This window comes from Hydractinia symbiolongicarpus, chromosome 10, assembly GCF_029227915.1.
Source record: "Hydractinia symbiolongicarpus strain clone_291-10 chromosome 10, HSymV2.1, whole genome shotgun sequence".
NCBI lineage: Eukaryota > Metazoa > Cnidaria > Hydrozoa > Anthoathecata > Hydractiniidae > Hydractinia > Hydractinia symbiolongicarpus.
In genome coordinates this window covers 19523359-19539569 of record NC_079884.1, presented here as the reverse complement: position 1 = coordinate 19539569, position 16211 = coordinate 19523359, and the positions used below count along the sequence as shown (strand labels likewise).

At 35.0% G+C, this 16211-nt stretch overlaps 1 protein-coding gene across 1 annotated transcript; it reads left to right on the top strand.

The window, feature by feature from the left end:
* The first annotated feature begins 10360 nt into the window (after positions 1–10360).
* On the top strand, positions 10361–16149 carry LOC130612945 (tigger transposable element-derived protein 4-like). Its single transcript, XM_057434278.1, has 4 exons — positions 10361–10411; positions 10714–12172; positions 15195–15246; positions 16053–16149. The coding sequence occupies exons 1-4, from the start codon at positions 10361–10363 to the stop codon at positions 16147–16149; spliced, it is 1659 nt and encodes a 552-aa protein (XP_057290261.1).
* Positions 16150–16211: the final 62 nt, after the last annotated feature.

Below are 16211 nucleotides of genomic sequence, written 5' to 3'. Positions count from 1 at the left end.
GGGCCTATCAAAGTCTGTCGCACCCCATTCTTTGCACAGTTTAACAATCTCGATGTGACCATTTTCAGCTGCAATTTTCATGGCCCCATTAAAGTCTATCACACCCCACTCTCTGAACATCTTAACAATCTCAATGTGACCATTTTCAGCTGGAAGTTCCATGATTGCATTCTTGAACCAACTCATTTCTCTTTTTTATAAGTACATTCAGACTTCAACTAACAACGGTCGCAACTTGAGTAGGGAATTTCCCTTTCTATTCAAACAGATTTGCGCGTTTGTTGATGTCAGCAGTTTTGTCGAGTGCCGTCATGATGTCACGTGACTTTGTTTACTCACTTGAGGCATGATGAAATTTGTGACGTCACAGCTTTTTTAGGGGGTCTAAAAGCAACGTTTTTTAATAGGGGTTTGACCGTTGAAAAACCTAAACCGTACTCATGCGGGTGTACTATACTAGCTAAGGGTGATGCATTAGAAAGGGGTAACTATAGAGGTTTGAAGTTGGTTGATCAAGTAATGAAAGTTATTGAAAGAGTGATTGATAAGTTACTTAGAGAAAAAATTGATATAGATAAGATGCAATTTGGTTTTGTTCCAGGGCGTGGCACCACAGATGCAATATTTTTACTCAGACAGCTTCAGGAAAAGTATTTAGGAAAGAGAAAGAATCTCTATTTTGCCTTTGTAGATTTAGAGAAAGCTTTTGATAGAGTGCCACGTAAAGTTATTTGGTGGGCTATGAGAAAATTAGGTGTGGATGAGTGGCTAGTTACGATGGTTTAGTCTATGTGCAGCAATGCTAGAAGTCGTGTCAGGATTAACGATTCACTTAGTGATGAATTTAGTGTAAATATTGGTGTACATCAGGGTTCTGTACTTAGTCCTTTGTTGTTTATTCTAGTCTTAGAAGCGCTGTCGATGGAGTTCAGAACAGGTTGTCCAAGGGAGTTATTGTATGCAGATGATTTGGTTCTCATAGCAGAGTCGATGGAAGAATTAGTTGAAAAGTTTGAGAAGTGGAAGAAAGGACTAGAAAAGAAAGGGCTGAAGGTAAACACAGCAAAGTCTAAAGTCATGATAAGTAGCATTGCAGCCAAGTGTGACCTTGTAGTTGGAAAGTGGCCTTGTGGAGTTTTTTAAGCAACGTTTTTTAATAGGGGTTTGACCGTTGAAAAACCTAAACCGTACTCATGCGGGTGTACTATACTAGCTAAGGGTGATGCATTAGAAAGGGGTAACTATAGAGGTTTGAAGTTGGTTGATCAAGTAATGAAAGTTATTGAAAGAGTGATTGATAAGTTACTTAGAGAAAAAATTGATATAGATAAGATGCAATTTGGTTTTGTTCCAGGGCGTGGCACCACAGATGCAATATTTTTACTCAGACAGCTTCAGGAAAAGTATTTAGGAAAGAGAAAGAATCTCTATTTTGCCTTTGTAGATTTAGAGAAAGCTTTTGATAGAGTGCCACGTAAAGTTATTTGGTGGGCTATGAGAAAATTAGGTGTGGATGAGTGGCTAGTTACGATGGTTCAGTCTATGTGCAGCAATGCTAGAAGTCGTGTCAGGATTAACGATTCACTTAGTGATGAATTTAGTGTAAATATTGGTGTACATCAGGGTTCTGTACTTAGTCCTTTGTTGTTTATTCTAGTCTTAGAAGCGCTGTCGATGGAGTTCAGAACAGGTTGTCCAAGGGAGTTATTGTATGCAGATGATTTGGTTCTCATAGCAGAGTCGATGGAAGAATTAGTTGAAAAGTTTGAGAAGTGGAAGAAAGGACTAGAAAAGAAAGGGCTGAAGGTAAACACAGCAAAGTCTAAAGTCATGATAAGTAGCATTGCAGCCAAGTGTGACCTTGTAGTTGGAAAGTGGCCTTGTGGAGTTTGCAGGAAAGGGGTTGGTAGTAACTCAATTTTTTGTCAGACTTGCAAGCATTGGGTACATAAGGAGTGCAGTAGTATTAGTGGAAGGTTAAGAGCTGACATACAGTTTGTATGCAAGCGTTGCAAAGGTGAGATTATAGAGAATGAAGTATTTCCAGCTTTAATGATGTACAACAGTGGCTCGTTAGAGATAGTTAAGAACTTCTGTTACTTAGGTGATATGTTGGGCAGTGAAGGGGGTGTTGGAAGAAGTGTTACTTGCAGGATAGGTTCTGCTTGGAAAAGGTTTAGAGAGTTACTTCCTTTATTGACTAGCAGAGTCCTGTCAATTGAGGTAAAAGGTAGGTTGTATGAGGCCTGTGTAAGAAGTGTTATGTTGTACGGTAGTGAGACATGGGCAGTGAAGCAGGAAGATCTTGACCGTTTAGAAAGGAATGATATGAGAATGGTTAGGTGGATGTGTAATGCCAGTCTGAGAGACAGAAAGAGTTCAGATGAGCTAAGAAGCAGGCTAAGTCTCCGTAGAATTAAAGATGTTATCCAGATAAGAAGATTGAATTGGCTGGGGCACTTGGAAAGAATGGAGGAGGATAATTGGGTAAGAAAGTGTAGAGACTTGATAGTTCCTGGGGAAAAGCCCAGAGGCAGACCAAGAAGGACTTGGCAGGAGGTTATAAGGACAGACTTGATAGAGAGGAAGTTGAGTTTAGATCTAACACAGTCTAGATCAGATTGGAAGAGGGTCATTAATATACCCCGTCCAACCCATGCTAGCATGGAAAACGGACGTTAAGCCGAGAATGATGATGATGATGTTTCAACGTTAACGTATGTGAACGTCTTAAATATTATAAAATGCTTATTTTTTCTAAAAAGTTTAATAAAAAAACACAAAACAATAAAAATAATTAAAAAAAAGGAAGACGTCTAAAATAAAAGATGTCTTTCTAAAGATGCATTTAAAAAGTTGCATTAAAGATGCATTTTAGTCGCTTCTACATCTGTAAAAGGTCTAAAAGATGTTTTTGGAAAGACGTTTAAAAAATGTCTAAAAGAGATCTTTTGAAATGCATCTTTGAAAAGACCTCTTTTAGACGCTTAAAAAAGATGCATAATAGACGGACAAATCAGCGCTAAAAAGACGTCTTTTAGAAATGCGGAAGATGTCTAAAAGACGTCTTTTAGAGCTCTTTGTGCCGGCTGGGATAGCATCCCAGTCAAATATCTAACACCAGTTGGCGATTTTGTCACATCACCACTTGTACATATAATCCATGATAAAATCTTACACAATTGCATATTATAGACCAATTTCTGCGTTACTGTAAAAGGTATACGAACGTGTCATATTGAACAGCCTTGTGACTATATAGATAAACAGTCTTTAGTAAATGGAACACAACCAGGTTACAGTGAGAGAAACTTGACAAAATGGCAAAGCTATGAATAAAGGTAACCCTGGCTGTTTTAATTGACTACTTGAAAGCATTTGATATTTTGAATCTTTACTTCTCAAATTATATCAAATGAATTTCACAAAAAAAAAACTTATTGATAATTCATGACTATCTTTCTGAAAGAAAACAGTTTGTTCAAGATATGATATAACATTAAACTCGTAACCTATGTATTTTGGAGTCCAATTCTTTATTGTGTTTTTAGCCTTCTTCAGCCACTACCAGCGTTCTCTAATCACCATGTGCCATTGTCTCTTCTTAGTCTAAAATTTTATAATATTTTTTTAATGTGTATTATATATTTATCATAATTTTATTTGGAACTATTTTTTAACCTGTGATCTCCGTCGATAGGCAGATCACCTTAACTAACCGCTTATAGGTATAATAGTTTACAACTCAAATTATAAAATCTCTACACGGGTCGAAACTAATAAAAACGAATTGGCTTAGCACCATTTAGAATTATGGAAGGTTCACTCATCACACTGTCTAAGTTAGCTATATACCACCACAAAAAACACATTTCTCATACCAGAGATGCACGCAACTGTATCTTTACCATCATGTGGAACTGCTTATCGACGGGCTACCACGTGATGATAAAGATATAGTAGCGTACATCTCTGGTATGAAAATGTGTTGTTTGGTGAACTTATCCTAATTTCTAAAGGGGCACTGAGCTAATTGATTTGTATTATAAATCAAATCTTGTCTAAATTGGAAAATTTGAACGATAAACGGGCACGTGATGATTGCTTACCAAATTTTTGAGCAGTCCCCTTTTGATACCTTCTTAACTTACACATCGGTCTCATATTTCGTAAATATGTCAATACCCTATGCAGGAGAGCCCAGCACTTGGAAGAAACGCCAGATAATTGGAAATTTTTCGTGGCATCTGAAACAGGTTACTGTCCACTTGTATGGGCATTTTCAAGTAGGTCTTTATTATTTAAGAGTGTGAATTTTAAGTTTTGAGAATATAAATTTACGTTTTGGTAAGATACGCAAGTTCAAATGAGACCTTTATCATTGATATCTAAATTAGAAATCGGTTTTTTGATTTGATTTGTTCTTCTCTCTTTTCTTGATTTTTTTACAAATAACCACAACATATTTTGAGGTTGATATTACCTCCGATAAAGTGAGCATACATTTTATTTGAAAAATGTGAACAGGACTTTATGTACAAATTTGAGGTAGTTAGCATATTTTGCACCGTAAGTTTTGAAATCTGTCTGTGAAATCTATGCAAAAGTATAGGGAAAATGCAAACTTTAACAAAACGAGAAATTGATTAAAGTACTTTTTACGGCTGTGGATAATAATAATAATAATGTTTCATGTTTCGTTGGTTAATGTTATAGAGATATCGCTTTTAATATCATAAGAGCAATTAACTCTGCCACTTCAAGTAATAGCGACTCAAAACATCATCGAGACTGGGTGTTTTTGTTCGGTAGCATAAAGTCACTTCACACGCGGGCCTTTATTATGTTAATAATTCTTTCAAATATTCTTTTAAAAAGTAGCGATTTGTCGGATTTTATAAAGCCAACCTTGACATTCAACACAAGACAAATGACTTCTTACAGACAACTTATACTGTAGTATGAAATTCCATTACGCTTAAGATTGGGAAAAGCACAAACCCAATAGGAAAATTAGTCTGCCAAAACAATAGCAACTATTACTGACTAGCGACGAGTTTAGACATACTCAAGATGACCCGTTTTTCAGCAGCGGTGCATGATCGAATAACATGTTGGGTACTTCTTTTAAAACAAAGCTACTTGTTTGATGATATATAGCCAACCATCCAGCACAAGACAAATGACTACTTTAAGGGAAGAAACGTTCACAGTATAAAACATTCGCAGTAATTTAGCCTTGTTTTCCGCGAACGTTTCTTCCGTCAAAACACGCTATAAAGTTGATCAAAGCGCGAAAGTTTATTTCCGCGAAATATTTAAATTTTTAAAAACGTTAAAGTTGACTAGACAATTTTTGTTCTCTTTTGTTATGTCAGTGTTTTTTTTTACTTTGCCAAATGTTCAGGTTCAACATTTTGAAAATCAGCTTTTTTTGGAAAAAAATTAAAACAAATTGGATTTACCGAATAAAATTTTGGGAGGTGCCGTCTTTTAAGACCCTCGAAATTTTCCCGTAATTTTGAGGAGTCCGTTCGGAATGAATATTCCAAAAACATTAGTTCTTTAATTTAGCTAATAACTAAAGAACGTGTTTGCTAAAATTGTTTAAAACCACTCAGAAATCATCTTAGATACCTGAATTCTCGAAAACCAAGTCGAAAAGCACTTTTGGAAGATTTATTCCAGCGGAAACTTTCGATGTATTTGAAAATTATTTTTCTACTAATAATTATTAGAAGATTTACGGTAGCATAGACTGAATTAGTAGCTTATACTATTCTGAGAACATATATTACACCAATTAAAATCTATCATATCGGAGGAAAAAGCATTTAAAGAATAGAAATTCCATAAAATGGAAGTCAGAAATTTGCGAGAATTACTTCAAATTTGGTCTCAAAAAAAAGTCCTAAAACTGAACATTTGGCAAAGTAAAAAAAACACACTGACTTATACACGTCAATAATATACGTAAAAGCGTCATTCTTAAACTGCGATGTCATCATTATTTTCTGTTTTTTGATCGTTTTTTTAACCTAAATATATATACGAAACCCTCATATAAGCAAAAGTTTATGCCAAAAAAAATTTCTAAAAAAACCTAAACGCAAACCTGAAATTTTGCGGTGATTTTGGTACTGCGAAACTTTTTTTGCACGAAAGTATTATATCCTACAACCCCAGACATAAATTAGTGGAAAGAAGGACGAAATTTCGAAGTTCGTAATTACAAGCAATTGAGAAAGCCGTTTCTATGTAAATAACAGGTACTCTAAATTTGTAAAGAGTCCTTGTCTAACTCTTAAACGGTGCTAATTTTTGCTGCCGTCGGCACGCCCTAATTTCCCGATATTTTGGGCCTTTCTGGACGTGGAATGAGTTATGTCATAAGACAGACATTGCGAAAAGTGCAACTAGCGCATTTTCGACGTTCGTTACTTGGCTCCACACCCCTGTCAAAGTAAAACGTTTACAACCTTCCAGCTGCATAGTACTGGTGAAGTAATGCTGTTTAGCCATTTCGAGAAACAGCCAAAAAACGGCCATTTCCACAAATATTTTGCCTAGGGTTGTAGCTTGATATCCTCTAAGATTACGGATAGCATATAGTAAATTGAAATATTTTCGAGTGTGTTAATTTTCGTGCAAAAAGTTTTGAGCGTAATTTCTGCACTAACGAACGTTTTTATATATGCCATACATTAATTTAATCAGCGTTCCAAGATTTGCAGAATACATATCGCCTTTAAGTTTTCTTTGTTTTTTATACCTTGTTGAATTGGTCAATGATGATTTACTTTGTTTCCTGCTGCCGGCAGTCGGCTTGGTTGTGACACCAAGCCATACACTTTATTACACGGGGATCTTTAGGCTTCTTTGATCCTTTGAAAAAATGATGTTGTATATCCTTAAATTTGCGCAAGTGTCCAGATGCTAAAAATAGGATCATAAAAACTCATTTCTAATATCACTGAAACTTCAAAAAACATCAAACAGTGCAGTTCGAACACCAACTTAGCCTTAAAAATTGCTACGCCTCAATTTTGCATTGGAATAATTTTAATCTGTAAAGTACAAAGTTATACTGTGGTTAAAATAAACAAATTTAATGGAAAATAACTTTTTAAACAAATTTAGTGACTTTAACTGTTTTGTCAAATATTTACGGTTGCCAATTTTTTCTTATGTCAATGTACCAAAATTACTATAGATATCACAAAATTGTAAAAGTGGACCTTGCCTAAATTTATTCTTGCATTTAACCAAAATTAAGAACACAGTAATACAGTGTAACATGCTATTATATATATTATCCCTTATTATATATCTCTTCCTAGCTTGTTACGTAATATTTATATGCAATAAATTCTAACGAAAAGTCAAAGCCAGTGATTATGTCATTGAAGTGTGTATTTTATTTTCAATCGATTTCATCTGTGCTCTTTTTTACATAACTAGTTAGCTATAATTTGCAAATAAATCCTTTATTAAATGCTCTTCCACGTTAATCCATGTCAAACTTGCAGATCCATATATAGCTAGCTAGCTAGCTTACTGTAAAAAATTTTCTTAAGTCTTTCTATAGCTAGCTGTAAATTTTATTTCTTCTTGCCAAAGTGCACTGATAATGATAGAATAGTGTTCCTTTTTAACCATTACTTTCTTCCTCACAACACAAAATGTATGGTATATGTAGCTAGCTTGCAACAGGAAGCTAACCACTAAAACCAACATCAACAATATGTCTTCTCTTGCCTCTCTATAAAAGTCAGTAATTTAAGTTTTCTTCGATTCCAATATCTTACCCATGTCAATATACCACAAAGAGGGTTAGCAACACCATTTAAATGCGTTATTAAAAAGCAAAACGTCAGTTAACGTAAAAAATTAGTTGAAGAAACATCAGGCAGGATTTTGCATCTCTGCCTCTTTCCGCAGCACTAACCAGAATAGTTGTGAAAAACCGACTATGGAAGTTATTTGGGATATCGAGACAAATGAAAACAAGCCAAAAATTTGTCCCTACAAAGCCCTTCGCTAGCGCCCAGACCTGCGCGGTATGAAACTCCGTAATGCCGATATTTCCTACACCATAAGGCGACAACGAACTTTATATCCCCTGGCGCAGAACATAAACGATATATTAAACATCTTATTTGCTGAATGTATCACTTCTAACCAGTCTTTATTGTTTAATCGGTAACAACAGTTTTAGATAAGGGATCGGGCAGCAATTTAACATTAAAGAAAATATACATCTCCCTAACTTGCAATTTTTCGCGGGGACTCTTTGCCCGGGAACTGCGTCCGTAACGTAACTTTTGGTTCATGAGAGGTGCAGAAGTCCACCAGATCAAGAACAAAACAAGAAGCCCTGGGGGCTCTAAGAATTTCCGCGCGCTACCAAAATATTTGATGAAAACCTGCTAATTCGTTGTGTTATTGTGCTAAACATTTGAAGGGGTTTGGGGCATGAACCTCTGAAGATAAAGCCCATCAGTGACATTATATCTTAGAACAAACGCAAACAAAACGAAACGTGTCATAATAAACTCACATTTTAAAAGAAATTGCTAACAAAAAATACAGCCTATTATTCATGGTTGAAAGTCTTGCGATTAAAACGTTTATGGTCTTAAACGGCATTAGTTGACAAAAATCAAAATTTTGATGTGACCATCATTTTCAGCATACTTTTTTTATTAACTGTGTCAATTTTTGTCGAAAATAAAGCAGTTTTAATTTTTGGATAAATTTTGGCCTGAAATGACATTTAGGTGACAAAAACCAAACTTTTGTACCATCATCATTTTCAGCATACTTTATTTGTTAACTGTGCCAGATTTAGCCGAAAATGAAGTGGTTTTAATTTTTGGACCAATTTTGGCCTAAAATAGCATTTAGGTGACAAAAATCAAAATTTTGATGTCACCATTATGTTCAGCATACTTTTTTTGTTAACTTTGCCAATTTTTGTTGAAAATGAAGTAGTTTTAATTTTTGGACCAATTTTGGCCTAAAATGACATTTAAGGTGGCAAAAATCAAAATTATTATGTCACCATTATGTTCAGCATACTTTTTTTGTTAACTGTGTCAAATTTTGTCGAAAACAAATACCAATTTTGGCCTGAAGCGTCAACAGTAGTTAAGGAGCTTGTTGGGTACGAAGTTTACATCCGTGACGGACCAACGTGAAATCCCAGGGTCGATTTTTTCTCAAAAAATGCTCCGAAAGAAAAAACGACGGTTTTAAAGAATTTCCTACGCCTTCGGGCGCGGAAATTCAATGAGTCGTAAGTCTTTATAAGCTAAAAGTTTGTGATTAATTATTACATTTCCGACGTACTTTATAGTTCACTTCGACAACTGCAATCGATGCGGTATAGAGAAAATTTGCCAAAGGCATTAAAAGTGCAGGGTAGGCAAAAAGAAAAAAAAGATATGCAGAGGTAGCTTTAGCTAGGTAGCTAGCTAGCTAGCTATGGCGGGTTGAGATTGAGTCAGAAAATAGGCAGAGGATGCCAAAAAGACAATGGATGACTTTTATTTCTTGCTGAACGAGAGAACTGTAATGAATACCAGTGTAGAGAAAAGTTGGCAAAAGATAACAGACTGAGGAAATAGATGGCAGCAGAGGCTGTAGCGTTGTATATATATATACAGTAGACTCCCGGTTATTCGAACCTGCACTTATTCGAATAATTCGGTTATTCGAAGTGAGATGGCGTTCCCCTTGGATCTGCTTACCCAACTCAGGCAAAAACACTCTCGGTTATTCGAACTTCAGTTATTCGAATAATTCGGTTATTCGAAGTGATTTTTATTCCCCTTGGGGCCAATTATAGGCTAAGTAACCCTCAGTTATTCGAATTTTTCTTATTGGGAGATCGTCGAGTGAGAACATTGATTTTCTGCGATTAAAACACTTTTTTTCTTCAAAAAATCAGGTTTCAATATTTATGGCTATTTACACTCTTCAAGCAATTTCTTCAAAAGTTCAATATTCTCCTTCGGTCCAGAGAATTGAAGCAAACAGGGGATCCTCAATCCCTTCTCATCTCCAAAGTTAGTTCTTTTCCCTGTCACTTTTACTTTGCAAGTACACAACATCTTGCAAATCATCAACATCTCTCTACTTCAGAAAGTAAAATATCGTTTTGGCAAATTTTCCTGTTTTTCCTTTAGGCAAATGACCAACAATATCTCCTTTTTTGCAGACCGCCACTGCATATTTGTCTATGTCGTTTGTTGGTTCCATTTTAGCTTCTAGGACTTCACCAATAACAGCGTTCCATTTCTTTTGATACTCATGATATCCCATAACGGTTGAGTTACTCTCATAATACTTGATAAGAATGATTTCTATCGGCTGTGTTTCGTTGATTATCATTGAAACAAGATCCATTGTAATTTTCACTTCTTCGTCCTAATTGTGGTGTGACTGCTTTGTTGTTGTGTTGTTTCGTTTCGTTTTATAACATTCGAACGTTTTAAAAGGATCATTCAAAATTTGAACGTTTCCTTTGATTTTCAAACGTTTCATCTAATTTTCGAACGTTTCGAAAGCTCGATTAAAAAACAAGTGGGTGGATGTAAACAAACTTTTTAAAGGCTCTTCAAATCCACATTAAAGATGGCAACCGCTCAGACAACGTCAAGGAAGAAAACTGTTCTGACGATCAAAGAAAAATATCTTGCTTTGAAAAAGCTTGAAAAAGAAAGAACAACTAAAAAGTCTATTGCTAAAAAGTATGATGTCCCACCTAACACACTTTCATACTGGGTTAAGAATAAAAGTGACATTTTTACCAAGTATGAATCAGGCCAGTATGGAGTTGAAAGACAAAAGCTTTCTTCCGGAAAATACGATAACATTGATAAAGCAGTTTACAAGTGGTTCGTTAACGCTCGTGAAAGAACTGTGCCGATTAGTAGTCAAATCATTCGAGAAAAAGCATTGGATTTTGCAAAGCAATTCAACGAACCTGATTTTAAAGCTTCAGAAGGCTGGCTAGACAGATGGAAGTACAGACAAAACATCATTTACAGAATTATTTCTGGAGAGGAAAAGTCTTGTACACCAGGGATGACAGCAAGCTGGGAAGAAACACACCTGCCAACCATTTTGTCACGCTATGATTTACAAGACATTTTCAATGCTGATGAATTCGGCTTGTTCTACCAGATGCTTCCAACAAATACCTATCATGCCAAAGGTGAAAGATGTGCTGGTGGAAAGTTCAGCAAAGTTCGTTTAACAGGACTTGCAGCAGGAAATGCCCTAGGTGAAAATTTGCCCATGTTCGTTATCGGAAAATCGGTTACACCGCGCTGTTTCAAAGGAGTCAGAAGTCTTCCCTGTCAGTACAAAGCTCAAAAGAAGGCCTGGATGGATTCTGAAATCTTTACCGATTATGTGAAAAAACTCGATGTTAAATTTGAAACTGCGGGTCGAAAGATTGTCTTGATAATTGACAATTGCCCAGCTCATCCAGAAGTCACTGGTCTTAAAGCAGTAGAATTAGTTTTTCTACCACCAAATACAACGTCTAAGACCCAGCCCATGGATCAAGGTGTAATCCGAGCATTAAAGGCATATTACCGGTCAAATCTTGTGAAACGTCAAATAAAGTTCATTGACGGCGGTAAAGAGGTCCCTAAAATTAACATTCTTGAAGGGATGCAAATCTTGGTCAAATCATGGGACGCTGTTTCAAAAGACACCATTAAAAACTGCTTTAAGAAGGCAGGCATCTCAAAAGAAGCACAGATCACGAGTCTCAATGATGCTGATGACCCATTTAAATCTCTTTCTGACAGCATAAGCGAGTTGAAAAAAAGAGAAGTTGACGGCGACATCTTTAACGCAGATGATTTTGTGGATATTGATTTTGAGGTATGCACGAGTAAATCAATTGAATTGACTGATGAGGAAATCGTGGAAATCGTACTTAATGAGGACAAAGATCAAAACGCGCCGAATCTTGAAGATGACGATGATGATGAAATTGAGGCACATGACATCCCCCCGAAGAAGCCAAAGCAGTCAGAGTTGGAAGAGGCCTTAGAATTGTTGGAAAGATGGTCTTTGTTTGACGAGAATGGTCTTGAAATCAGAAAGCAGTTAAACATGATAACACGTACATGTCAAAAACACTACATCGATAGTAAAAAACAATGTAGCATTAAAGATTTTTTTAAGAGTTGAACTCCTTGTATTTACTAAATACATTTTCTTTATAACTTTCATATTTTAAAACCTGTTAACAATTTGTTCAAATTTATTCTTTCTTCAAAAAGTAAAAATTCTTTGTGTTTACACGCTCAACTGAACCACAATGCCTCAATTACTTAAGAAAAGTCCATCCCATTAAGGTTAAGTTGAAAATCTGGCGGGAAAACGAATTTTTCAGTTATTCGAACTCCCGGTTATTCGAAGTAAATTCTTATCCCCCTTGAGGCTTCGAATAACCGGGAGTCTACTGTATATATATATATATATATATATATATATATATATATATATATATATATATATATATATATATATATATATATATATATATATATATATATATATATATATATATATATATATATATATATATATATATATATATATATATTATATATACATATATATATATATATATATATATATATATATATATATATATATATATATATATATACATATATATATATATATATACATATATATATATATATATACATATATATATATATATATACATATATATATATATATATACATATATATATATATATATATATATATATATATATATATATATATATATATATATATATATATATATATATATATATATATAGCTAGCTATATAGAAAATATAGCTAGGGTGTTCTCAATTAAGGTTAGTTTAGGGGTGGTAATTTTATTCTACAGACCAGAATAGCATAGAAATGAGGCATAGTTGTTATTAGAATTTTAGTGTATATAAATATTAAATGCTATCTACAGTCAAACATTTGTAGTTGTAAAATGTTGGTTTTATGAATATTGGGAACCATCCTATAGAACTCACACCGTGTAATATTGTCCATCTTTGTACAAAATGATAACTTTGCACAGTGGCTAAGAACTGGAAGTGTGACAAGGTGCCTGGTCTGCAAATTATTGTATTTTTTCTTATGGCCAAGCTAGTGTTCTAAAACAAAAGTTAAAGGTTTTGTAATTAACTTGGTGTGAAGTTTGATATGTTTTAATGTGAGAGCCTTTTTATTAGCAGTAAAGTCAATCTTGCATGGCTTTTGTAGCTTAATGGAAGCTCAACACAGATTTTCAGCGTAATTTTTAAATTTCATGGGAAATTTTTTTTCTTTTAGCCAAAGCTGTATATTATTGTAAGTGCTCCACTTGATTGTGCACCTAAAACTTTGAGGCCAAATAACTTGGAAACAAGGTGGTGATGTCAATGATTTTTCACCGCGTGGGTACCTAGGGACACCTAGGACCAATTTGGGTCATTTTACAAAACTTGGGTCCCCAAATCTGTTTCAGAATGGACGGATTGATGACGTCATCAAAAAACCTTTAAACCCTAATATCTCTGCAACCGTTTCTCAAAAGTACATGATCCTATACATTTTCTTGATCAGTGTTTCAAGATTTATACGATGAAGGCAACATGAATACCAAATTCCTAAAAAAGAAATTTGGGGTTTTGATGGGCCATTGCTGACGTCAGCAAAATTTTTAAACCCTTATTGTCTATTATTTTTGAACATTCCTTTTTTGCATAAAAAGTGAAGCTCTGACGTAATAAATTTAAAGCACCTCCTAGCATAGGCATACTAAGCTTCGGTACTAGACTGTTTTTTGTGGAGACTTAAGATTTATTACATTTTTATGTTTCACTGTGCTGTCTATCATTATTATTATTAGTTATACAAATGGCATCTTATGCAATATTGCACTGTCTTGATCACTAAAAAAGGGGATTTTATTTTTTCAACTTACTAAGGAAAAAAAAGCAACGGACAGCATGGATCAAGTTGATAAACCAAACAGTCTTCTGTAAGCATGCTTGGTGTCTGAAAATTATTTCACACCAGTTTTGATTTTGGTGACAGTTTAAAAGACAGGTCAATGGTGGGAGCGAGGTTGATGAATAAAGTGAGAAAACCTTTTTCACATATTATTCAACTTGTATCTCTTGAAAATCTGGTTGATACATAGCAGTCATCCTCGTGTCCCCAGGGTCTTTTGGCCCCTGAACCGTTATTACAGAACTGCATATTAATCAAAAAAGCAGATGTCTATTTTTATACAGGAAAAAAGTAAAAAATTTTATAACAAAAGCTTAGAATTATGCTAAAAATCTCTATTTAATTGCTGTAGTTCCCAATAAAAACACAACCTTGGAGTAGAAAATTTATTTCAATTTTGTAAGAATATACTGAGGATAATTTGGCGGAATCGGGTGAGGATGCTAGGCTGAAGAGAAGATATTGTCTCAAGCTCACGTGCGTGTTCCCAATAAATTCGCTCTTCTCCACTACATCCGGAGCTCTTCTCCTAGTAGTGTTCGCTCTTCTCCACTACATCCGGAGCTCTTCTCCTAGTAGTGTTTTCTGGCTTAACTAATCTCTCAATCACATCCGGAGCTCCTCTCCTGTGATTCCATTTCCTCTATCATACCTCACAAGAACCTACTCTTTATGAGCTCTAGCTTCTTTTGCATTTCACACCTGCTATTAACCTCTTGGTGCACCACCTCTGACTGTCAGCGCCGCATGCCCCTGCTGTTATTTCCCCAGTCATCTGTCCTGCTCGCGTGGTGCACCGTCGTTCATCTCCTCGCACCTGTACTGAATTCACCATACTCTTCCAGGGGTACACGCACATCTCTACACTTTGTGGCTGCCCAGGGCAGCCCAGCACCCCCAAATTCCCCAAATGAAAATTCATTATCCATGAGGCAATATTTTTAACAAGAACTACGACGAGATAATTCAACACGCCATAACAGGCTTAACAAATAGACATGAAAAAGAAAACTACATGCAAGTGCCTATAAATTAGCCTTTTACAATTCGGGTAATAAAACCCCATTGATAAAACGAACAATGGGCCAGCCTTAGCCCCCCGAAATAACAGGTAATTTCTTAAAGCTTTTACTGAGCAAAATTTGTGTTCAATCATAGCAAAACGAATTGTGACACCTTTCCTAAATGAAGCTGTTTTGGATGCCTTGATGTTAAATGTAAATAGCAGTTCTGAAAATAGAAGCCTGACCTTATTTATTAATCACTCTAGGGCAAATGTATAATGGCTAATATGGAAGATTTCTTCATAAAAAATATCAGAAACTTTTTTCATGTGGATTACTTTTACATTAACAAAATTAAAAATTTGAAGATAAACTTTTTGGATTTTGTCATTCATTAGTTTTCAAATTTCTCCCTGGAAATTTTTAAGGTTTAAAACCCATGTCCCACAGTAACTTTTTCATCCTTATCCTAATGTTGATACATAATCTATGCAAGAGCTTTTGTAGTAAAATTAAAACACATAAAAACGAAAAGCGGCAATAAAACGAATAGCGGCGATAGAAATGCTTTTTTAGATCGTATTTTAAAAGTTTAAAATCGAAAAGAGGCGATAGAAATGTTTTTTTAGATCGCATTTTAAAAGTTTATAAACGAAAAGCGGCATTTAATAGTTGTGAACCATGCTTCTCAAATGTTTCTTAGATTAAACGCGCTGGAATTTTTTTTTTTAAGTAATTGAATCAACAATACATTCTCGCGCAATGTTTTATAAAACTTCGCGAAAGATCCCCACCATATAATCACGTCACACTACTACTTAAGGGAATAGCTTATCAATACATTTACACAATGCATCTCGCTATTAAAAAAAAAAATACAGTGGAATCCCTCTAAAGCGGACACCATTGGTGCAAAAAAAAGTGTCCGCTTTAGAGGGATGTCCGCTTTATAGGAAGTTGACCAAAAAATTAGTTTTAGACCTAATTTTGACCAAAAAAGCTTTTTTTGTAGTACTGGCGGGTATCATGGGGTGACTTGCAACAGTAGGGTAGACGGCAACATCAATAGATTTAGCTTATCGAGCAAAGAACCCAAGTTGGCTGTGTAAAGTAAGTTTAGCAGCTCAAATTTGTCGGTGTTGCAACCAACCTTTAAGTGTTGCTAAGGTTA